The 23513-nt window shown below is 42.0% G+C and overlaps 1 protein-coding gene and 1 long non-coding RNA gene across 6 annotated transcripts in view; one reads left to right on the forward strand and one right to left on the reverse strand.

Annotated features, from left to right (window-relative positions):
- Positions 1-17803, reverse strand: part of HMGA2 (high mobility group AT-hook 2) — a 140283-nt gene extending 122480 nt beyond the window's left edge. The window contains exons 1-3 of one of the 3 annotated variants that reach the window (XM_036296997.1): positions 16521-17803; positions 13861-13947; positions 2805-2855 (exon numbers count right to left, since the gene is read on the reverse strand). In XM_036296997.1, coding sequence (XP_036152890.1) covers positions 2805-2855; positions 13861-13947; positions 16521-16631 — 249 coding nt within the window. In that variant the 5' untranslated portion in view covers positions 16632-17803. The remainder of the gene's footprint in view (positions 1-2804; positions 2856-13860; positions 13948-16520) is intronic. The other 2 variants (XM_036296998.1, XM_036296999.1) reach the window with 2 other exon arrangements.
- LOC118649691 lies at positions 14907-22608 on the forward strand. 3 transcript variants are annotated; one of them, XR_004965716.1, is made up of 2 exons: positions 14907-15084; positions 21692-22608. It is a non-coding gene; the product is annotated as an uncharacterized LOC118649691 (long non-coding RNA). The 3 variants fall into 3 exon arrangements; XR_004965717.1 differs by lacking the exon at positions 14907-15084 and adding an exon at positions 17306-17423; XR_004965718.1 differs by lacking the exon at positions 14907-15084 and adding an exon at positions 17320-17412.
- Positions 22609-23513: the final 905 nt, after the last annotated feature.

A 23513-nucleotide genomic window follows, 5' to 3' on the forward strand; every position in this document is an offset into this window, starting at 1 on the left:
TCGTTTATATGTGGAATCTAGAAAAGCTAAACTTCTAGAAACAGAGAGTAGCACAGTGGTTGCCAAGGGCTGGTAGGTGGGGCAAATGAGAAGATTTGGTCAAAAGATATAAATTCCAGTTATAGGATAAGTTCTGGGGATCTATCATGGTGATTATAGTCAACAATACTATTTTATGCACTTAAATGTTCTCACCACAAAAAGAGAAATGGTAATTATGTGAGGTGATGGAGGTATGAACTAATGTTACTGTGCTAATCATTTGGCAATATGTGTAAAATGTATCTGATCACTATGTTGTATTCCTTAAACTTACACAATGCTATATGTCAATTATATCTCAATAAAGCTGGAGGGGTTTGACAGCTATTGTGCTGGGTCAACTTCCATTGTGTTTGCTTATAATTTATTTCACTGCATTAATCTCATGACTTCAAAGAGCCTATTTTCTATTATGTTGCCTATTAGAAAGTTTATACAGGTCTTATTGATTAGTTCAGTGGGATAGGATATCCTTTCAAAGTTCTGAGGCTTGAAAATGGCAGATCTATATTCAATATGCATGCCAATACCACCTTAGTTAACAGAGCACTCATGAGAGTAGAATGCCAGTAGCACTTTTTGACGTCTGAGTCAGTCAAAAAAGGCTTTGCAGCTTCCTCCTGACTGGGCAGAACACTCCCTCCAGCAGGCCTCGGTGCATGTCAGAAGGCTGGTAGGGCACGTGTGGGTGATCCAGTCATTCTCAATTGCACCCAGACTTTCAGCAAATCCCATGAAAGCACCAGACTGTGAGGGAGGAAGCCTCCTGATGCCAGGCTCCAAGCACGGGCATCACCCCTGCTGCTCGAGCCCTCCCAGCTGAGGCCTGAGACAGCATGCAGCAGAGACAAGCCTCTCTGCCGTGCCCAGCACATGCTCCTGACCCAGAGAACCCACGAGCATAATAAAATGGCTTTTTTTTTTACATTATTAAGTTTGGGGGTGGTTGATTAAGGTATAATAGGTAGCTAGAATTCTATGTACAAGAGAGGTGGTAAACCAATGGTTGTAGAGCCCGGACACTTAATTCTGGGTGGTATATTTCAAAAGATTAAAAATCAAACATACTTAGAAGAGAGTAACAAGAATATTCATTTATGGGGGGCGGGGGTAAAGGAAAGGACTGGAGATATTCAAACCAGAAAAGAGAAAAAGGGTGTATGTACATTGTCTTCAAATATTGGAAGGGCTATCATGAGTGAAAATGAAAACAATTACTCTGTGTATTCCCAGAAGAGAGGCCTAGGGACAATTAGCAGAAGCTAGGCAGCGGTTCTCAACCTGTGGGTCACGACCCCTTTGAGGGTCGAACGACCCTTTCACAGGGGCGTCGCCTAAGACCATTGGAAAACACATATATAATTACATATTGTTCTTGTGATTAATCACTATGCTTTAATTATGTTCAATTTGTAACAATGAAATTGGGGGTCACCACAACATGAGGAACTGTATTAAAGGGTCACGGCATTAGGAAGGTTGAGAACCACTGAGCTAGAGGGAGTCAGATGGAAGAATTCTCTAATGTTCTGAGCTTCCCAGGAAAGAAAAGGCAGCCTTAAGAGGTGGTGAGTTCCTTAACATTCAAGGTAATCGAACACAGTCTAGATGATCATCACCTGGTGGGTGGGTTTGGAGAGAATTCATTTACTGACCAGGAGTTTGAATGAAATGCTCTTACTTTAAGGTTACGCTGTAACACTGAGATGTGTTTAATCTAAAGATCAACCCCATTTCCTTGTTCTAAGAAATCTAATCCCAACACATGTTGAGCAGAGGGGAAAAAAAAATACAAGATGAATAAGTTAAATGAAAAGCAATACCCAGGTATAAATAGAACGTGACGCAGAACTTTAGAGGAAGAAATGGCAAACTAACAGGAAAACAGAATCCAGCAGAGCAGCAGAGAAACGCTGTGAATCACAAGCCAAGGAACAGAGAAAAGGAAAGGTGAAGACCCCATCAGTGACAATACCATGTAGAGGGGATGCCTTTCTCTTTCTTGAGAAACGGTTTTACTCATTTTTAAGACTTTTCTCTTCTGTCCATGGGAAAGACAGACCAGAGGAACATGGCAGCATAGCAGCAAACGGGAGGAGGTTCAAGTGGTAAAATGAGCGAAGCTCTTTCGTGATCACTGAGTGTCTGGCCTCAAATAGATGTGTGTGCCTACAGGGTCAAGAGCACAGGCATGGAAGCCACTGTGGATACCATCGGGATGTAAGAATGACTAAGGGAAGCAAGAAAAACTAGAGATTAAAACTTGGCTTTCTTACAAAGCCAATATGGAAAAAACACGCACAAACCACCTAGAAAATGAGATGTGTCTAGAGCAAAGCCACAAAGGAAACAAAAGAGAAAGAAAACGTTAAAAAGTTATCTCAAGCACATTTCATCTGAACTTTATCACCATTTGTAATCAACTTCTGAAGTTTCATAATACCCTTTCACCTTAGTTACCCAACCCACTGAACAAGTCATCTCATTGTTACCCGACTTGAAGGCAGAGGGGAGACTCTTTTCATGTTGATAAGAGATAGAAAAAGGAGTCACTCCCAGGGGGGAAAAAAGTGTTCTGAGTCAGCTCCTGGAGCTAATGGTAAGGAGTGGTGATAATCTTTCGCTCGCCTTAACCCTTTCCAAGATTCATGGCACCTGAAGCTAGACATGCATGACACTGAAAAAGTAAAAGTAACCTTCATTTAAATAAACAGAAACTTTTCATTAGAAGACAAAAGTAGAAATTGTTTCTTATTACTCACCCATTTCCTAGGTCGGCCTCGTGGCCGTTTTTCTCCAGTGGCTTCTGCTTTCTGCAAAATGAAAAAGGAAGTCAAATGGTTTCCTACCTGACACCATGCACCAGGGCTCACCAAGGCACACGTGTGAAGTGTGCATGCCCGACTTGTAGAGGTGATTTTAAGAACTGTTTTAACCATCTCTTTCTTTTTTTAGGTTCATCTTCTCCCTTTTTGATTCTTCTTTTTTTTTTTTTTTCTTTCTTTCATTATATGATGTCAACAGATACAACCCTGAACACAAAAGACTCTCCTGGAGTGATTTTCTTTTATTTCTAGCCATAATAAAAAATGACTCGCACATATCCACAATTACATAAAGTATTTTAGAAAATTAATGTTTCTTAAGCGATGATTTCCTTTCCATGTCACTAAAGTCACAAAATTTAATATTAGTGTATTGCTTTATGATTTACAAGGCACTTCTACATTGCTAGTCAAAAACAAGTCTAAACATAAATAAGACATAGGATTCTGATTTTTAAAAAAACATTTGCTTATTTCTAGAGTTAATTTCCTATTCCTTGCCAAAAAACAATCACCTGTCAATCAGTTCACTTACAGCAGAGGGAAAAATAACTGGAAGAAAGTATCAGTATTTGGAAACTATGGATATTAGAATTGAAAACTACGGATATTAAAATAATAATAAATACGTACATTAACTCTCCACTCAACACAGATATGGCATTAATATATTTTCTATTTTCAGAGTTTGTTTTATTGCTTTACTTCATAAATATTTTCTGATATCATGGTTATTTTTTCCCTTTGAGTCAAAATTTTAAATTTTCTATCAAGTATTTTCCCTGTGTTTTTCACCCTATTCCAATCCCCAAATGCACCAACACACACACACACACACACACACACACACACACACACACATCACACATACACACAAATCACATACACCTTCTATAAAAACAGGATAAAGAACACTTAGTACATACTTCTGTGTATGAGAATCATCCAAGGCTATCTGAACACAAAAATGTAGGTAACCTGAGCTACAATAACTTGTTTTGCATTTTACTTTTGTTACCTGGGGTAGCAGCCAGCAGATACTTAATACAATGATACTAAAAGTACCTGTTATTACTGTCTACACTGCCAAATGAGAATCTCCTCTTTCTTGTTTCAATTTGCCTGGTCAAAATAGATTGACACAGATGATAGATAGATGATAGAATAGATAGATAGATAGATAGATAGATAGATAGATAGATAGATAGATAGATACAGAATAAGCCACAAGATTTCTCACTAAATAACTCCCTGGCCTGTCATTAGTATCCAACAGGTCCCATGCATTAACCCAAACTCTGTATAATTATAATGCTAGTTCACATTGATTTAGCATTTAAAATACCCCAGGCAAAGGGCTAAGTCATTCACATGTTATTTTAATCCTTACAAGAGCCTTGCAAGGAAGGTATTACTTTTTCTCTTATTTTGCAGATGAGCAACTAAGTTTTAGATAGGGGAGGTAAACAACTCAAGGGCACACACACAAAGCTGGTAAATGACAGATCTGGGATTTGAACCCAGTTCTGTTGGGCTCTAAAGGACTGGGCTCCTACCTCCCAGCAGGGCTGCAACCTTCCCACAGGCATTTGCTACCACAAGGAGATATTTTAATTAACTAAAGTCATCACAGATTCAGCTAATTTCCCAGGACAGAAGGAAACCTGGCGGAGCCTTTGTCTATAACCCTGGGACTGGGCACTCTGAACCACCATTTCCTACTTCCCAGTCGCTTCACAGAGGAATCGCTTATGGTCAGGGGTGAGTGGTGTTGTCTTAACTTCAGTCATAAGGGCAGGAATGAGATAAGTGAGAGCCTGGAGTGCCCAGTGAACCACACCCTCTTTCTGGGTGTTCTCCCAGAGAGAGGGGGCCGTATCTTAACAGAAACACAGGCTCCTCTTTGGAAACTTTGGACTCAAACCCCTGCTCTGACATTTTAGCTTCAGGACTTAGGGCAGGTCCCTGAAAACCCCCATTTGGTTTCATACGTGCAATGGAGATAATGCCTCCTGTGAGGAGTGGAGCGCCCGCCCTACATGAGGTGCGTGAGAAACGTTCCTTCCCTCCTAAGGAGATGGAACTCTTAAAGGGAAAGTTTTCCTTCAGGTTAGTCCAATCTCACAGAAGGCTCGGTCAATGCAAATATTCCATTACACCCACCTGTCACCTTTAGAATGAAGCTTTTAAGAAACCCTTTGGCTAGTACATAGGGAGTTACACAAGTACAAAATTGTCTCATACAGAAGCAGCGTCTGACTTGGTATTTGGGAGCATAACTTACCCAGTAGTAAATTACACGGACATGGAAGATAGAAATTCTTCCTAATGGGCTTGGCGATGAGAGGTGGAGTTGAGGGGAGGGGGGCTATTGACCTTAAAGCAGCGGTTCTCAACCTGTGGGTCGCGACCCCTTTGGCGGTCGAACGACCCTTTCACAGGGGTCGCCTAAGACCATCCTGAATATCAGATATTTACATTACGATTCATAACAGTAGCAACATTACAGTTATGAGGTAGCAACGAAAATAATTTTATGGTTGGGTCACAACATGAGGAACTGTATTTAAAGGGCCAGAAGGTTGAGAACCACTGCCTTAAAGGCTAGCACACCAGGCTTTCTCTGCACAGTTGTTACGTTTCAGGGGCCATGATGTGGTCCGGATGCATCTAACTAAACTCTGTGGAAGAGAAGGTTGTTTTCTAAAAGGGTTTCACTGCATTTCAAAAGTCAGAGAAAGCAACTCTCTGAGAGAGAAAGCCCTGCAAATCAGATGATTTTAAAATGAGCATCTCAACTACGGAAAGCCTATTCAAAAACAAAATTCGCACCATTTTCCAAAGGGCAAAAAATATCACAGCTGTCACTTGGACTTGTAAAAAGCAAACTTGCTGCATGGTCTTTGGGCCAGAGTTACATGTAAACCGAAACCCTCTTCTGAGACTCCATCTAGAAGAAACACATTAGCTGTGCTGTGCGGCCTCGATCCGGGAGGTTTTCATTGTTCCTTAAAACCCACATTATTTAATCATTCTGGTCAAACCTCACAGAGGCTGCAAAACAAGTTAGGATTTTAGTTTGTAAACCAGCATAGATCCAGGGTTTTTACACAGGGCAAAACACAGGCTTTAACTGCACCGCCCTCGCCGCCCCCCCCCCCCGCCCCCCCGGCCCCTGTGTTTAATGCTCTCCAAGATATTATTTTTCTATAGAAGACAAACAAAACATTCTGGGATCTTGTTTTGTTTTTAATATGTCAACATGTGTATAGCGTGGAGGAGTATATTTGGTTTTCCTTTGCCAGAGTGGAATTGGGTTCTATACTGCAAACCCACATATAATTGAGACAACAACTCATTCTAAATGTTTCCTGCTTATCTGGGAGGGGAAGCAGAAATTCTACATTTGTAAGAACTGAAATTTCAGACCGGCATTGTTATACTAAGATTTGCAACTATCATATCATATCTTGTTAAAAGCGTTACTGCTTGTCCTCATTCATATTGATTTGTTTAAAAAGTTTAGATTCAGACCTGAATCTTTAATTTTATAATATACTCAGAAGCAAGTTCATGAGAGCTGGGAGAAATGCTAAATGGGAAATGTAATTTCTAAGGAGTTCTGATACTCCAAGCTTTTTAAACGCACTCTGCACTTAAAAAATAATTAAGAAAGGAAATTCATCTAGCAAGTATAACTCTTGAATTTGAACCAGTGCTTTGCCTGCCGCACAAGACATGCTCACTATGTATTTATTGAAGAAGGAAGGAACGAAAGAAACACTACTGTTTATGTCTCGTGTGTGTCTTGTTTCCCTCTTGCTATCAGAATTCTACAGCTTGATAGGACTTGTGGGTAAAACTTTAAAAAAAGCATTTCATCTTTAACAAGTTAAGAAAACTTCTGGGTGTCTTACGACCTCCAAAAGCATAGCCCTGTGGTTTATTTGGGGGACAGCGTTCTGTGGCACACATCTGCAGCCCTTTATAAGTTTGTAAAGAGCTGCCATCCAAAGGTTTCTCAAAACCTAACTTCCAACCTGCATTTCAGGTTACCGAAGATAACAGTCTTCTGGCAAATATCTTACAAAATATTTGACAAGTTGCATGTAATACAGGAAAGATCACAAGCTTTAGGAGGAGATTTGAATTCAAACCCAGGCACCACCATTTGCTAGAGTTTAACACTAGATGTGTCAGTTTCTCATTTGTGAAATGAAGACCAAATGCCTACATCAGAGGATGAAAGGAGCTAATATATGTTGTAAAGTGCCTGACAACAGTGACAGCATTTAGAAGGTACGCGAATGTAATTTCTTCTGCCCTCCACATCTTAAACTGTTCCCCTTAAAAAAAGTACCTCCCAGTTCTGTAAGTTTCCATAGAGGTTTTCTGAGCATCATCTTCCTCTCCAATTCACAAATGGGAGGTTAAGCCATCTGCCCACATTTGTACGTAGTAGAACTGAGACCCAACCTGATTTCAAGGCAATCAGGGGTCTGTTACTTTGGGAGATGTTCCCATATGAAGTAAAATAGCCATGGGAGGATTTAAAAAAATCAAAGCTTTCTAGGGTGAGAAACAAGTGAGTAGTTAAAAGTATAACATTTCCAAGTTTCCTATAAAGACATGGACAGGAGCTGAAATTGGGAGCCAAGAGAATTATCCAGTTCTGACTTCTGGATCAAATTTACATAGCTATGAATTTTTTGCTAATCTAAATGCTCTTATCACATTTTATATGTACTGTGATAATGCATGAAAGCTAGAACTCTCCCTTCTTTCTTTTTTTTTTCTTTTTTTTTTATTGATTTTTTACAAAGAGGAAGGGAGAAGGATAGAGTTAGAAACATCGATGAGAGAGAAACATCAATCAGCTACCTCCTGCACACTCCCCACTGGGGATGTGCCTGAAACCAAGGTACATGCCCTTGACTGGAATCGAACCTGGGACCCTTGAGTCCGCAGGCCGATGCTCTATCCACTGAGCCAAACGGGTTAGGGCTGAACTCTCCCTTCTTTAATCAATCAGTGCATCTGAACAACAACAAAAAAGAGCTAGAAAAATATTTAGGCATAGTAGCACCTTGTTTGGTTTTCATGTATCTCTATGCATGTATATAGGTATAGATTATAGATGATAGATAGACAGATAGATACATAGATACATAGATACATAGATAGAAAGAAAGAAGATAGGTAGAAAAGTTTAGACTAAGACCTGCAGACCTAAGAGCATATGGAACCAACTATCTGAAGTTTAGAAAGTTACATTTTGTTTCTTTCAGTGGTTCCTTTACAAATATAAACAGTGCAAATCAACGTGCAACGGCATTAAAATCACCTGGACTGATCAGTCAGACTAAGCACTGAGTAACTCATTTTACATTTTTGATAACCCAGTTCTATGGGTTTCCAAAATTTAAGTGCAACCATGTTTGGTCTTAAAAAGATATTGCAAGTTTGTCATCACTCCATATTTTCCAATAGGAACTATTAGTACATTCTATCCTCCACTGGAGTTTGTGCTCATTTTAACCAAGGAAGCCCTCACGGTCAACTCTCATATCATTATTTACACACCCCTGTCTTCACCTATGCAAACACTAAATTAAACCAAGGCCAAAATGACCAGAGGAATTATCTCCGAAGTTTAAGATTCTCTTCCTTTATACTGTCCCTTCGCCTCTTTTGTTAACAGAAAAATCAGTATCAATGATGCAGGAGTTCATAGGGGTTACCTTCTGAGCAAACTGCCCCTTCCTTTATCCTGGAGAAAAGAAAATGACTGCACTACTCCTCAATGCATCAATTAGGAGGTGTCATTCAAAACTGTTCAGTATATTCAAGCAACATCGAATAAAACCATAGCCTAAAATACAAGTTCTCATTCACCTTCTCCTCCTGGTTGGCAGAACAAAAATTTTAACTAAAAACTTCAGAGTCTAGAAGAGTGAAATTTGTTGTTCCACCATTGTGCCCAGTTATGTGGTCCGCAGGTGAGCTCTGGAAACTGCAGAGCGTCAACTAACAAGGCAAGATAGGTTTGAATGACTTACTGACATAAAACGCTCTCTAGCATCCATCTATTCTCAAGGCAGAACTGAAATGCAATAGAACACCAATCTGGTATGTTGTACCTCCTTAGCAAAATGATCTGCTGGGACCTGGGAGATAAAAGCAAGCCACAGTTGTTTGTAGGTCAAAGTAATGAGGAGCTATTGATGAAAAAAGTTGAGAAGAATGATAGCTTGCAGAGAATGAGAATTATGACTCCCCTGAAATAACATTACTTCATGAAATAATTCAGATGTACTTGACTCTCCCATATTTGGATAATAATCTATGATGACTCAAAGGCATTGCCAGAGAAAATTTACTGATGCAGTAAGGCTTGGTCCTCCCTGGAAAAGTGAAGTGAAAAACATGAGTCAATTGTTTAGGTAAGTCAGCTTAAAATATCATGACGATGGAGACAATAACTAGGCTTTTTGTAATTCTACCTGCCTAGATTCATTTGCATATTAGGGTCCTGGATCCCAGTGGGAATTACCTCCCCACTAAAACACAGAGGAATCAAACTAAATCATACTAGTAACACAGAAACTATAGGCTGGAATTCTATAACTTCCCAAACCATCTTTCTCCAACTTACCTATAATGATGCCTTTGGTTACTCTCTCTAATTGAGCCTACTGTATTGGGAAAAAAATCTTGTCCTCACTCAGCATTATGCTCTGACATTTATCTAAAATGACAAGTAAAACTCACAGTCTCTCACCCTAATATAAATATCTATGATTGGCATTAGTAAGCATTTATCAAAACTAAAGCACACTTCTGGGAATGTGATTAGAAAGAGCACAAATCTATCTTTATAGTACCCAATTAACATCAGGTAAATAGAAACTATATTAAATCTTAATCTGAACACATTATTTGAATCATACATCCTTTACCCAGATATTTTTATTCCATACTTTGCTCTCTAGGTCTGGTCAAAATGCAACTCAAGAAAATCTATGACATTATGAAGGGGGCTACCTCACAAATGAGATCTTTTTTGTATCCAATTTCCTTCTATTAAAATTTAATTCAATCTGGATGCGGAGAAAAAGTAACCCTCGTGCACTGCTGGTGGGAATGCAGACTGGTGCAGCCACTGTGAAGAACAGTATGGAGTTTCCTCAAAAAACTAAAAATGGAACTCCCATTTGACCCAGTAATCCCACTTTTAGGGCTATATCCCAAGAAAACAGAAACACCAATTAGAAAGGATATATGCACCCATATGTTCATAGCAGCACAATTTACCATAGCTAAGATTTGGAAACAGCCTAAGTGCCCATCAGCAGATGAGTGGATTAAAAAACTGTGGTACATCTACACAATGAAATACTACACTGCTGTGAAAAGGAACTCCTATCATCTGCAACAGCCTGGATGGACCTGAAGAGCATTATGCTAAGCGAAATAAGTCAGTCAGAGAAAGATAAGTATCACATGATCTCACTTATTTGTGGAATATAATGAACAACATAAACTGATGAACAAAAACAGATCCAGAGCAGAGAAGCAGCGATCAGACTGTCAAATCTCAGAGGGAAGGTAGGAGAGGGTGGGGGTAAGGGGGAGAGATCAACCAAAGGACTTGTATGCAGGCATATAAGCCTAACCAATGGACACAGACACCAGGGCGGGGTGAGGGCATGAGTGGGGGTGGGGGGGAAAGGAGGGGAGGACACATATGTAGTACCTTAATCAATAAAAAAATTTAATTTAATCTAAAATTTTTCCCCCTACAAGTACATAAATGAGAATTGGCTTGAGACTTGGAGATGAATTTGACTTGTGACCTTAAACACTAGAGAATTAATGACAACCCCTCTAGTATTCTCTCATGATTAAAGAGCCACAACAAAAACCTTAAACCAAACATTAGGAGAGGATATCTTTCTTTTCCCCAAACATGGATAATGTGAAAATACAAAGTATTTCCATCCAGCACAAACATGAGAGGAAAACAAAACAAAATAAAAAGGAAATGAAGAGGCAACTGGTTACAGGTATATCTCAAACTAAAACATAAATAAAACACACACACACACAGAGACATACACACACACATGAATAAAGTATTCAGGAAAACATTAGCTCCCAGTTTCTTTTATTAAGATAACAATATGAAACTGGTTCAGGGACAAATTTTGAGCACTCAGACTGGAATTCTAAGGACTAGGATTGCTACGTAATGGTCATCTATGGGAATGTCTCATAATGGAATAAAAGCAAATGTAAGAAGAATTATCTTCTCTCCCAAAAGTTCCAAGCATTACAAATGGTGTTTTTAGAAATGTTTGTTTTATATTACACAGATCAATTTTATATTGACTATGGCCTGGAATTAAAGTGATAGCTAATTTAGTAGTCAAGCACTTGGTCTTGCCACGCTCTGCATGCATTGTCAAGTTTCACACTGCTAATTTTCCAATGAGCAGTTTTGTTTTCAAATGCCCCAAGGTCAATTACTGAGCCCAAACATAAACTTTTTAAGTAAAGAAACTCCAAGCAGCAAGAAAGTTTAAACACACATCATCGGATTCTAATGTTCACTGTAGCTCCTCTAGTTTTAGAATCTATTCTCTTATATACTTACCAGTTTTTATAATACTGTTTTCATTTTGATGAGTCACAGTGTTCAGGAGAATACCCAATTTATTAATCATAGAAGATTGCTCATATCCACTCTGGTCAGTCTAGCAGGATATGTTTATCTTACATGTTATTAACAATATAACTATTTCTTTAAAAGGAGTCCTTTTCAAAATACTTATAAACATATGTTTTGTTAGAATACAATATATGTTTGATAATTATGTTTATATAGGGTAGCAGCAAACTTGATAAATACTGATTTGAAAGTGAAAATACCTTAAGTTTACACATGCCATGAACAATTCATCAATGTCATTCATTGTTTTGCAAAGTATTATCTTCTCCAAATGAAGCGTAATTTATAAACTGAAGAAATATAACAGTCGTGTTATTGGCAAATATATTTATTCACTTTTATTACAAGGGGGACTTTAACAGTTGTGTGAAATAATTTTGTCTGGAAGAATAAAAGATTTCAGGGTAGCATTTCTTTGGGAAAAAGAAAGTTTACTTTTGTTTTAGAAGTTGTAATATGTATGCATACAGAACTAACAGAGAGATGAGTGGCCTAATTGGGGTCACTGTAAATGCCTATTATAAAAGTAACTAAAAAGAAATCATACCTTACTTGGGAAGAGATCAACTTTTTTGTTATTTGGTTTTGAGTGGTAAATTAGGCACAAATCTCAGCTCTCCTTGTCAATGAAGATTTTGTTAGTCAGTGGTAAACTGTTCAAAATGAAAAGTGATAGAAGCATCTCTTTACATTGGAAAACATGTAATACAATGAAATCTGAAAGATCATTCCTTTTCCTTCTTTTGTATTAAATTTTAAATAATTTATGATGAGATTTACAGATTTCTTTCTGGGAGATGTTATAATGATCCATCTTTTAGAGCAAGTACATCATAGTCTAAATGTATGTTAGCTATCTATCCAAGGTATCCCTTTGCCATCTCATTAAAGTGAAATTAAGTTAGGTAAATCCCACACTATGCTACATTTTTAAAAAACTGTTAAATGAGCCTTTTTTAGTTAACTTAATAAATCAAATCAAATGTAACTGAAAGTATTTAGGTCAGGAATACACGATTATGTATTGTCACTTTTAAATGAGAAGGTAATTTAGAGCTACTTTAAAGTTTGTTAATTCAATGTGAGTCACCAATCTTCATTCTGAGAAGCTGTTAGATTTAAATATACTAGAAACCTGCTCCTTCAACTCTGTTTAAGACTATTAAAATAAAACAGACAAAAAAATCATAGCTATACACTAAATAACTTTATATGTATCACTGGTTGCTATGACAGTTTACATGAAAACCATCACATATAATATGGTAAGTGCCCATAATCAGAGAAAACCACATAAAACATTAATCCCCAAAAGATGATCACATAGTCCTTTCTAATAAATACTGTACATGGCATACTCAAATGTACTCCTGAATTTTGAACCTTCGTTTTTAACTAGTATACAAACCTATAGATAAAATACAGAATTTTTTTTTCAGATTTACTTATAAGGCTAAAACATGTAAATTGTATAGTTACCCTCTATATATGCATTGACCCTGAGATATTTCCTCTTTTCTAGCTCAAATAAAAGCAACATAAGTTATTTTACACTACAATTTAAAGTTCATAAAGAGTAACACGGGAAATTATACTTGACTGGATTCGATCCTGCCCAAAATAATACAGTGAGTCAAATATTTGTTTAGAAAACTTCTCATTGTTCCATTTAGTGCATTTCTATATTACCTGATGGAAAGGCTTCTTGAGAGATTATAATGTATTGCAAGCTAATTATAAGCAAACAGTATACTTTATCATCAAATTTAAAGCCGTAAAAGTCATAATTTTTTCCAGTATTTCATAATTGGATTTACTTCTAATTATCATTTATTTGATAAAGTACTTAACTTTAATAGGGGAATTTGGTTTTTCAGTAGTCTTGTAAATAAGCACAAAGGAAATTAATCTTTATTATTTTTAAAGAAAATTTAAAAACCTATAGCTTTGATTTGTATTTAACTATTTCACAACTGGCCCAAATCTTAAACTTGTCACTCACCACTCCCCCTCCTCCCCCTCCCAGCCCCAGTTTAAGTTTCCTATTATTTGGTGGTTGTTTACAAACAACACTGAAGCCTCTTCATGAACTTTTTATGCTAAGCATTTGCTTAGAAATCTTATTCATATCAAGGGTTGGAAATGAGTCTTGGGTTAACCAGTTAAGACAAACCCTTAAGTGTGGGTCTAGGGTGGGAAAATCACACGGAGGTTCCTGTGGGAGTTGAGGAAGTTGGGAAGCCTTGACTTGAGAAATCTCACCTTCTGAGCTGCTTTGGAGGGACTCTTGTTTTTGCTGCCTTTGGGTCTTCCCCTGGGTCTCTTAGGAGAGGGCTCACCAGTTGGCTCCTAATTGTGGAGAGAAAAAACAAACACGTTGTTGTGGCAAGGATGTCTGCAAGAAACTGACCCTGACTCTATAGTTACATTTTCTGCATGTGCTGCTCCACTGAACTGTTGGGACACATTCAGTTCAAGCATAAATAGGAATGATGGCTCAGAGTTTTCAGAAAGGGGCAATAACGATCTTTTTAATCCAAGGGCTCAAAGAGGAAATGGTTATTTTACATATGAAAACTAGATTCTATTCCAACCCTACCAAGGTAACAAAGGATGACAAGTTTGCATGTTCTAGAAAAAAAGTCATACATTAAGGTGAAAAAGTTGCATGGTTATGCATTTGGCAACTCAGCCATAAGCATTTTACACAAATAGTACTAGCCATTGCACTAGCATTTCAAACAGAAATACAAAGCTAACATCATAAATATTTCAGCAATCTTCCCTACTGAAAGATGGTTTTTAATCATCTCTATACATCTGCATTGTAGTCAACACATTGAGTGAAATATTGGAGCAATTATCCAAGTTCTTCAACTCAAAACAACTCCATTCCCCCTTAAAATTCCCAAATAATTATGTTAAATCTGTTGTGGGAGGTTTTGCTTGAATTATCTAGATAATTGCTTCAATTCTCCACTTCCTTTTGGAGATTCAGGCATGGTCTCTAGTCTAAATTTAAATATCTTTTGATAAAAAGGAACAAACTCCCCAAAACTTTCTTTTGAGGAAACTGCTATGGGGGTGAACTGGAGAAAAATAAAGGGGGGGGGGGGGATAAGGAGGAATGGAAGTGTCTGGGAAGGAGAAATTGAAACTATCAATAGGTTTACCAAAACTTTAAATGGCTTCTATGCCAAGTGGCAAATACTCAAGTGGTTAAGAGAATGTGATGATTAATATTCCAGTTCCTAAATATTTATCCAGTGAATCATCAAATTACATTTCATTCAGATTCGGTGATTAAATGAGACTAATTAACTTAAAACTCATGAAAGTCTCCAATGAAAATTCGCATCCTACTGAGAGAACCTGGGGAAGGTTACTCACAGCTTCCGTGGGACCACTAGCGCCAGTGGGCACATCCGGAGCAAACACATCGGAGACACATTTTCCTTTCTTTGTGAACTCAGCCTCATCTCAAAGGTAAAACCTCCAATCACCTCCAGACCCCACTGCAATTTCTTTTCCATTATTTTTTGGAGGCGGGAGGGAATTACAAGGGCTAGAGAGAGCTGGGTGGCGGGTGGGAAACAAGGGCGGGGGGGGGGCAGGCAGGGACTAGCTGGGAGGTGTAAAACACGGCCCGAACGCGGTATAAAGTGTCGCCTGGGCAGAGCGGGAAAACTCGGGGGCCTCTCGGGGGCTTGTTTCCTTTGATGATTTCAAAAAGGTACAACCCTCTCCGTTTTCCTAAAACGCGCTGGCAAGCAAACATTGTTCGATACCGCCACCGTGCTCTCTCTCGGGCGGCTTTGGGACTCTAGGATAATTTTCTAACCAGCCTACTTGCCATGAAGGAAGCTCTTTAAGGCTACGGAATGAATAAGTTTTAAAAGCCCGCGGAAGCGAAGTTTAAATGTTCTCAATGGACATGTCCCGCTCCAGCCCTGCCCGCCAAGGCTGGGAAATTGCAGCGAACAAAACCCCCCCGCCCTGGGCGCTGCGCGCAGCCTTGCAAGCGCCGGCTGCACGCTTAATTGGTTGCATCCGCAGACAAAACCCTCCACTCCGCGGGGTCCCGGGCGCCCCTCGATCTTCCCCTCCCAACCCCCCAGCCAATCGCCCTGTAGTAACACATTTAATGTCTGAAGCTCTGAGGCGCGGGATATAGGGGCAAAAGGGAGACCGGGCGCCGGGCGAGGAAGTGACCCTAGCTACGGTGCACCCTCTCGGACATTACTTTCCTTCGCGCCCTTGGCCAAACGAGCTAATCCCGTCCCTTGCGGACCCAGACTCTCCGGTAGCCCCTTCCCCGGGACACCTCGGCGGCGCCGCCGCATTTAAAGAGCAGAGAGAGGACCGGGCGGCCCACGCGTTCTTTGTCGGGAGGGCGCGAGTCGCCGGCCACCAAGCACTTGGGGAAGGCGCCAAAGGGGCGGCTGCGGCGTTGCAGACCCGGGCCCGCTAGCAGCCCGGGATGGCGGGAGAAAGAGCCCACGAACGGCCCCCGGGACTCCAGCCCCTCCAAAGCATCCTAGCCCCCCGCACTTCCTTCCCCTGGGGCAACTGTAAAGCGGTGAGGAAAGCGTCCGCGAGCCCTGGAAGGTCGGACCCCGGCCGCTTCCAGTCGCCAGGAGCCCCCGCTACACTCCGGGCGGTGCACAATAGCGAAAGTCCGAGGACGCGCTGCCCCCGACCCCACCTCCCGCCGCCCGGCCCGGCTCCCCGCCTCCCCGCCCGGAGGGGCGCGGGCGTCCCTGGCTCAGCCGCGCACGGGAGACCGCAGCCCTCCCCCGGCCGGCGGGCAGCGCGTGGCGGCCGTGGCGACTGGACTCGTGCGTTCGAGTGGCCGCGCGTCGCGGGGCCCGCGCAGAGGGAGCGAAGGTGGGCTGGGGCTCCCACCCCGCCGGGGTACTGACTTGCTGCTGCTTCCTGGGTCGGCCGCGTCCTCTCTTCTGGGGCGCGGGGGCGGCAGGTTGTCCCTGGGCTGAAGTGGACGGCTGCCCGGCGCCTTCCCCGCGTGCGCTCATCCTGCCTCCCGCCGCCTCCGCCGCTACCGCCGCTGCAGCCGCTTCGCCTCAGCTGCCCCCAATCGGCCCCGCACCTTTCGGGAGAGTAGCCGATCGGGCTGGAGAAGGCGGCAGAGGGAGCGAACGCCGGCGTGCTGCGAGGGCTGCTGTTTAAGCTGCCGCCGCTGCCACCATCAACACCGGACGTCCAGCGGCTGCCAAAAGAGAGAAGAGGGGAGGAGGAGGAGGAGAGAAGGAGGCGCAGCCGGTGGCGGCGGCAGCGGTGGGTGGGTGCCGGAGGTGGAGGTGGCGGTAGAGGTGAAGGTGGAGGTAGCGAGAGGAGGAGGAAAGCGAGGGAGAAGGAAAAGAGGGTTTGAAGTTGGGAGGCTCCCCTTTCGGTTTGGGAGCAGGAGTCGCGATCACCGGGAGCACTTCGGCAACAGCTTGGAAAGGGAAGAGACTTGGAGTGAATTGTGTCCCTTGAAATGTTAGGCGGGGAAAGAATTCCTCCTCCTCTTCCCCCCCGCTCCGCGCTCGCAGAGCAAGAAAAAGAGAGAGAAAACAAATAGCGCCTTGGGCCGTCGGAAAGCCAAGGAGGATGGGGAGATTGTGCCGGGACCGGGTCGGGCACTGAGCGCAGAGGAGGGGTGAGAAGCGGGTGGCACCGCGCCTCCTCGGGAGGCGAGAGCCGGCGGCAGCGGCACCGGAGAGTTGGAGGGGGACCGGCTGCTCGCTCCTGCGTCTGCACCAAGTGCGCTCTGCCCAGGCTGGAAGTTTTCTGAGTTCCTGCCCCAGGATTCAAGTAGGATGAGTGTGAGTGTGTGTGTGTGTGTGTGTGTGTGCGCGCGCGCGCGCGCGCGCTTGGGGAGGGGGCGGTGGGATAGGGGTGGGGGTAGTGCCCACCTCTAATAGTGGGCGGATAAAGGGGAGGGGGCTGCGCAGGAGGAAAAGCAAGAGGAGGAGGGAGGCCAGGCGGACCGCCGAGCCGAGGCGCCTGGCCGTGGGCCAGAGGCAGCGTTCTAAATACAACTGCCCCGGCGGCGGCGGCGCCCGGGTGCCACCCGGAGCAGCGCTCACGTGCTCCCGCCCGGCGGCGAGGTTAAAGGGACAGGCCAGCGATCCAGAGCCGGCTCGCCGCTGGCCTCGCCCCTCCCGCCGCCCGAGGTCGCCCCTGGGCGGTTGTCCAAGGAAGGCGCGGGAATGTGACTGCCCAAGAGCCATTTAGGGGCTTGGCCTTTACCTGCACCTCCACGATGCGGAGCCAACACTCTGCCGGAAGAGTTTAGCTGCGCGCGCCGCAGAGTCCTTGGTCCCTGTGAGTGACAAGGAACTGAAGAGGAGTAGGAGCTGGCCCCTGGCAGCCCTGCTCTGCTTGGAAATGCCCTCATCACAGATCGCAGGACCCGACGCGAGCGTGCACACACAAACACACAGATATGCACGCAGATACATGCGTGCACGGAGATACATATGCACACTTGCACAGACACGTGCATGCATAAACACACGTAAACATGTGTGAACTTGCATGCACACATGCACGCAGATGTATATCTGCACATTAGCAGATACATGCACACATGCAAACAAAGTGCACACACGCCCGCCGAGCGCGCCAGTCTCTTCATTGAAATTTTTTCTCCCGGAAAGAGGAGAGGCAACGCGAAGTCTCCCACCGCCCTACCCGGTGGCGCTACACACGGGGTTCGGACGCTAGTAGGGTGGAGGGTTTACCCCAAGCGAGGACCTCCTCTGCTTCCTAACATCACAATTGTGCCAACTGTCCAACTCTCCCTTCATTTTACCCCGATTTCACCTTCTCCTTAGGAACTCCCTTTCTGCTAAGTCCTAATTTTATAGCTTAATCTGTTTCAGAGTTATGTGAACATAATGACCTAAGGCCAGCTTAAAAAAGGTGGAGTACATTTTAAAATGTGCCTCTTTTCATCCTTGAATAACAACAACAACAAAATAGGTTTAGATTTTCACACATCAAACCTAAAATTATTTTGGATTAATTCCAAAATAAAAACTTTCACCCGAGGAAGAATTTCCCCCCCTCCCCGAAAAAAAAAGTACAGACCACCGTGGAATAAAAACGCCTACTTCACAGCCCTAGCAGGGAGTTAGGCATAGCCAGGTTCCGCTGAGCTTGTGGAGGAGGTGCGCTTAAATGTCTGCTGCGGCGAGGCAGCGCTGATTGGTCCGCGTTGCCATTTTAAATCCATTTCCAGCTGCCCTTTGCAGAGCTGGGACGCTTAGCTGCACGTTGAGTGCCCTGCAGAAACCCAGGGTTTCTCCTGGGTCTGGGAACGCTTAGCTGTGATAGAGAGGGAGAGCCCCCGTCCCTCCGGATGGAGCCCAGCAGCTGACTGGGGAGGGAGGGTCTAACAGGAATCAAAGGTTTTCTGCCAGGGCTGGGCTGAAAGATGGTATCTTCATCAAAGGGTTTGAAATTTCGAGTGCTAACTATTGCAGTGACATTGCCTAACTGCCAAGTTTGCACGCTTTTTTCATGGGATTACATTCGCACCGGGGTGTGCACATTTTACATACACATGCTAAATGGGCTTCTGGGTATGTTTTTGTTTGCTTCCTTTTTGCAGGGACTATAGATACAGTTCCGAGAGCCACTGTGAAAGGGATCATTGATTTCAGCCAGCAACTTTTATACTGGGTACATTATACCCTTGGTTTTTTTTTTTTTCTTTGTTTGTTTGATTTTTTAATATCACAAAGGCCTGCAAGGAGGGGGATTCCAAAATGTTATTATTTTTTTATTATTAATCCTTGACTAAGAAAAGCATCGAAGAATTGGGGTTGGGAGACTGTCCAGGCACTTGTTTTCAGGCTCTTGTCAGCTATCAGACTGTTTAACCCCTTTTGAATTTATAACAAGAATAGGGGGGAAATATTGCACCAAGTTTTGTCTAAATAGTTTTCTATTTAATTTTTTCAGGTTTCTGTGTATTTTCTGTAAGGAAGATATTCAAATTTGTTTTCATCTTTTAAGTTTTATATATCTTAAGTTAAATGGTTGTATTTTCATTTAAAGAATGGATTTTTTTTTTTTACATTTGAGGTTTTGGTTTTTAAGTTGCTCAGTTGTTCACTTCCACTTCTGTATCTCAACATATTTCAGGGCTAAACTCTTATTTCTAATTTGAAAACTTTCCAGGTGGTTTTTATCCACATAAAACTATTTTTCTTCTTCTTCTGCACTTACTATCAAACTGAACAGTTAGCACCTTGGTTGTGTATGTTAAAGATTTCTTATTATCTGCAATACATGATTTAGTGTTTAGATTGGGTCTCCTCATTAGTCGGTGGTAAAGTGAGCTCAGTGGACTCATAACATCATTTAGAAACAATAAAATGAATGCAGTAGATAATATCACATGTAGAAGTTCTGTTTTACATGTGTGTGTAAAAGTTGTATTCAGATGCTTTTTTTCACCTTTTTACACTTTGGAAACTGGGATGCATCTTAGAGTGCAGTGTATCTTAGCACTGCGTTATCACTTACTAGACAGTGTCTTTTCCATTTTAGTGGTATATGTAATACTGATGTATTTTATAATCAATAGCACCATGAATCAGAGGAATACATGTATGTGAAGTATATTTCTTAGTGTGGGTTGTAGTGTAACATGTATCAATGACGCTGAATTAGATAGTTGTGAGACCTGGGTTCCTCATGACTTCACTAAACCAGCTCTGCAGCCTTTGGTCAATCATTTATCATCTCTGTATCTCCAGGTCCTCATCTCTAAAAGGCATGTATATACTACCTTGTTCTCTGTGTCCTGTTTATATGTAAACTAGTGGCCTAGTGCATGAAATTCATGCATGGGGGTTGGTGTCCCTCAATCCAGCCTGCACCCTCTCCAATCTAGGACCCCTCGGGGGATATCCAACTGCTGGTTTAGGCCCATAAACCAGCAGTCGGACATCCTTCTCACAATCCGGGACTGCTGGCTCCTAACTGCTCACCTGCCTGCCTGCCTGCCTGATCACCCCTAACCACTCTGCCTGCCGGCCTGCTCGCCCCCAACTGCCCCCCCACTGGCCTGCTCGCCCCCAACTGCCCCCCCCCACTGCCAGCCTGATCGCCCCCAACTGCCCTCCCCTCCTGGCCTGATCGCCCCTAACTGCCTCTGCCTCGGCCCTGCCACCATGGCTTTGTCTAGACTAGAAGGATGTCCAAAAGGTCTCCTGGAAGGTCTCCCAGTCTAATTAGCATATTACCCTTTTATTAGTATAGATTGCACATAAGTTCCATTGAAATAGGTAGTATTTCTAATGCCATTCATAATAGACTTTTGGTACTTACTAATTGATTGCTATGACAAAATTACTCTTACTAAGTTACCATTTTACAAATGTTCCACAGGATGAGAAAAGCATTACATATGTTAAAATATCCTCAAAATTATTTGGACTAAAGGAAGATGTATCTGTGATGAAGTGGTTGAAGTTCTCACACTACAATTTATTACATTATATTTATACATAAATATATTCATAAATTAAAGAATAAGAATTCTCTCAGATTAAAATTGATTGAATTAATCTTGGATGGATGTGTTTTATATGTAATTAAACAGGTTTATTATAACCAGATTTTTGAAAGTGAATCTATATAGGGCCATAGAAAAACTATAACTAACATTTATGGAACAATGCATAGCACATACAAAAATACATGTGTGAATGTATAGTATATAGAAGCTCAGTATAGTATAAGGTAAATATATATTTCTGAAAAATATTTCCGGTGCTTTAACATGAATTCACTTGTACTGCTCAAGCTCACCGTTTTAGAGATTGTATCTTTTAAATATGCTTTGTATTTAATGAGCTGTAGGAGAGATCATCTCTAAGAGCTTTCCTACAGTATCACCAAGAAAGAATATATGCTGTCAAGTTAATATTCTGATGGTTGGTAATGAGAGAGGTGTGGAGAATAAGCTTTCTGGTCCCACAGGCAGATCACCAAACAAAATGAATTTGTCCACTCACTTATTCAACAAAGAGAGATTGAGTTGGTTTTGCAATAATCTCACCTATTTTTCTCTCAGGACTCAGGAATGTAATTCATTCAGAACTGGAAAGAATCTCTTTTGAAACAGTGAGGTAATCATTTAAAATCTATTTACCTCTTAGGTTAAACCTTTAATCTACTATTACAAATATTTATTCTCCTCTATCCAATCCATAGTTCATTCAGCAAATATTTATTGAGTACCCACAATGTGCTAGAATTCACAGGACATTCTTCTGGATGGAAGTCATGGAAGCAGAACCAAAGTGGAATGATTTCATTTCTGTCTCGCATCTGTTGACATTATACTGTCAGCCCCAAACAACCTTGGTCTAATATACTATCAAGCAGCTTTGAAGACAGGAGGAACATGGGCTTTTACATCAGATTTAGGGATGGGAGGGGTGGTAGGCAGAATGGCCCCTAAGATTTCCCGCCCGGCTGGTATACGTGATATGCATATTCCCTGGGACTACACCATATAATGGATTTTACTCCTGTCGTCAGGCTATGTTTCAGTTGACCTTAAGATAATAAAATTACCCAGGTGAGCTTGACCTAATCCTATCTATACTTTTAAAGCAAAGGGTTTTCTGTAGCTGGTTTTAGGGGAAGAAGTTAAAAAGATTTGGAGCTCAAGAGGATTTGATTCACCATTATTGGTATGAAGATAGAGAGGAGTCATGGCAAAGGATGTGGGCAGCCTATAGGAGCTGAAGGAAGCCCCAGGTAACAGCCAAGAAGGAAACCGGACCTTCTTTTTAGAACCACAGGAACAGAATTCTGCTGACAAGAATAAGCTTGAAAAGTGGAGTCTTCCCCAGAGCATCCAGAAGAACACTCAGTTGGGGCAATACCTTGATTTCGGCCTCACCATACCCCCAGCTGAGGCCCCAGCCATGCCATACTCTGAATCACAAACCTGTGAGCTAATAAATGGATATTTTAATGGTATTTAAGTCATAGAGTTTGTGGTAATTTTGTTATACAGTAATAGAAAACTGATACAAGAGGGATCTGGTCAATAAAGTTCCCCTCCTTTCTCCATCTAATGGACTGCTTCCAAAAAACAAATTACATATATCATTTTTCTGGAGATGTCCCAAGTCGTTGCACCACACCCACCCACCAAGCCTCTCACTGTGTCTCTTTGGGCTCGTAGTGAAGCAATGGCCAGCATGAAAACATGTCACCTTGCAATGCTTTCCACCTTTCCTCTGTCCTTCTCTCCCTTTCTCTTCTTGATCTATAATCTATCTATCACCTATTTATCTGTCACCTATCATCTGCCTCTACCTATCTCAATACCTCAGAATTCCTTAAGCCACCATGCTGGAAACACATAGGGAGAGGTCACACATTCAGATAATTCCGGGTCCCCCAAATCCCTACCTCTAAACCACTCCCAAGCTGATGCGAAGTGGATCAGAGTGGAGAGACTCTTGCTAAGTCCTGCCCTAATTACAGATTTATGAGTAAAATCTCTCTCTCTCTCTCTCTCTCTCTCTCTCTCTCTCTCTCTCTCTCTCTCTCTCTCTCCTTTTACCTCAGCCAAATTAATAACTCAAATGGGTGCTTTGATTCACTAGAAACCACTCTTACCTGGGATTCACTCTAGATCCTCATTCTCTTTCCACCTCAAATGATCACCAAGTCCTTCCACTTCTGCCTTCTAACTATTTCTTGAATCTGTCTGCTCTCCACCTCCACTGTCACTGCTTTAGAGCTCTCTCCATTTCTCATTTAGATAACTGCAATGTCTTTCTTCCTAGTTTCCTAGCCTTCAGTCTTACATTTAAAAAATCCACTCTCTGCAATGCTTCTAGGAGAATTTCTCTTTTTAAAATCAGTTATCTTGC

Source organism: Myotis myotis, unplaced genomic scaffold (assembly GCF_014108235.1).
Source record: "Myotis myotis isolate mMyoMyo1 unplaced genomic scaffold, mMyoMyo1.p scaffold_m19_p_3, whole genome shotgun sequence".
Classification (NCBI taxonomy): Eukaryota; Metazoa; Chordata; class Mammalia; order Chiroptera; family Vespertilionidae; genus Myotis; species Myotis myotis.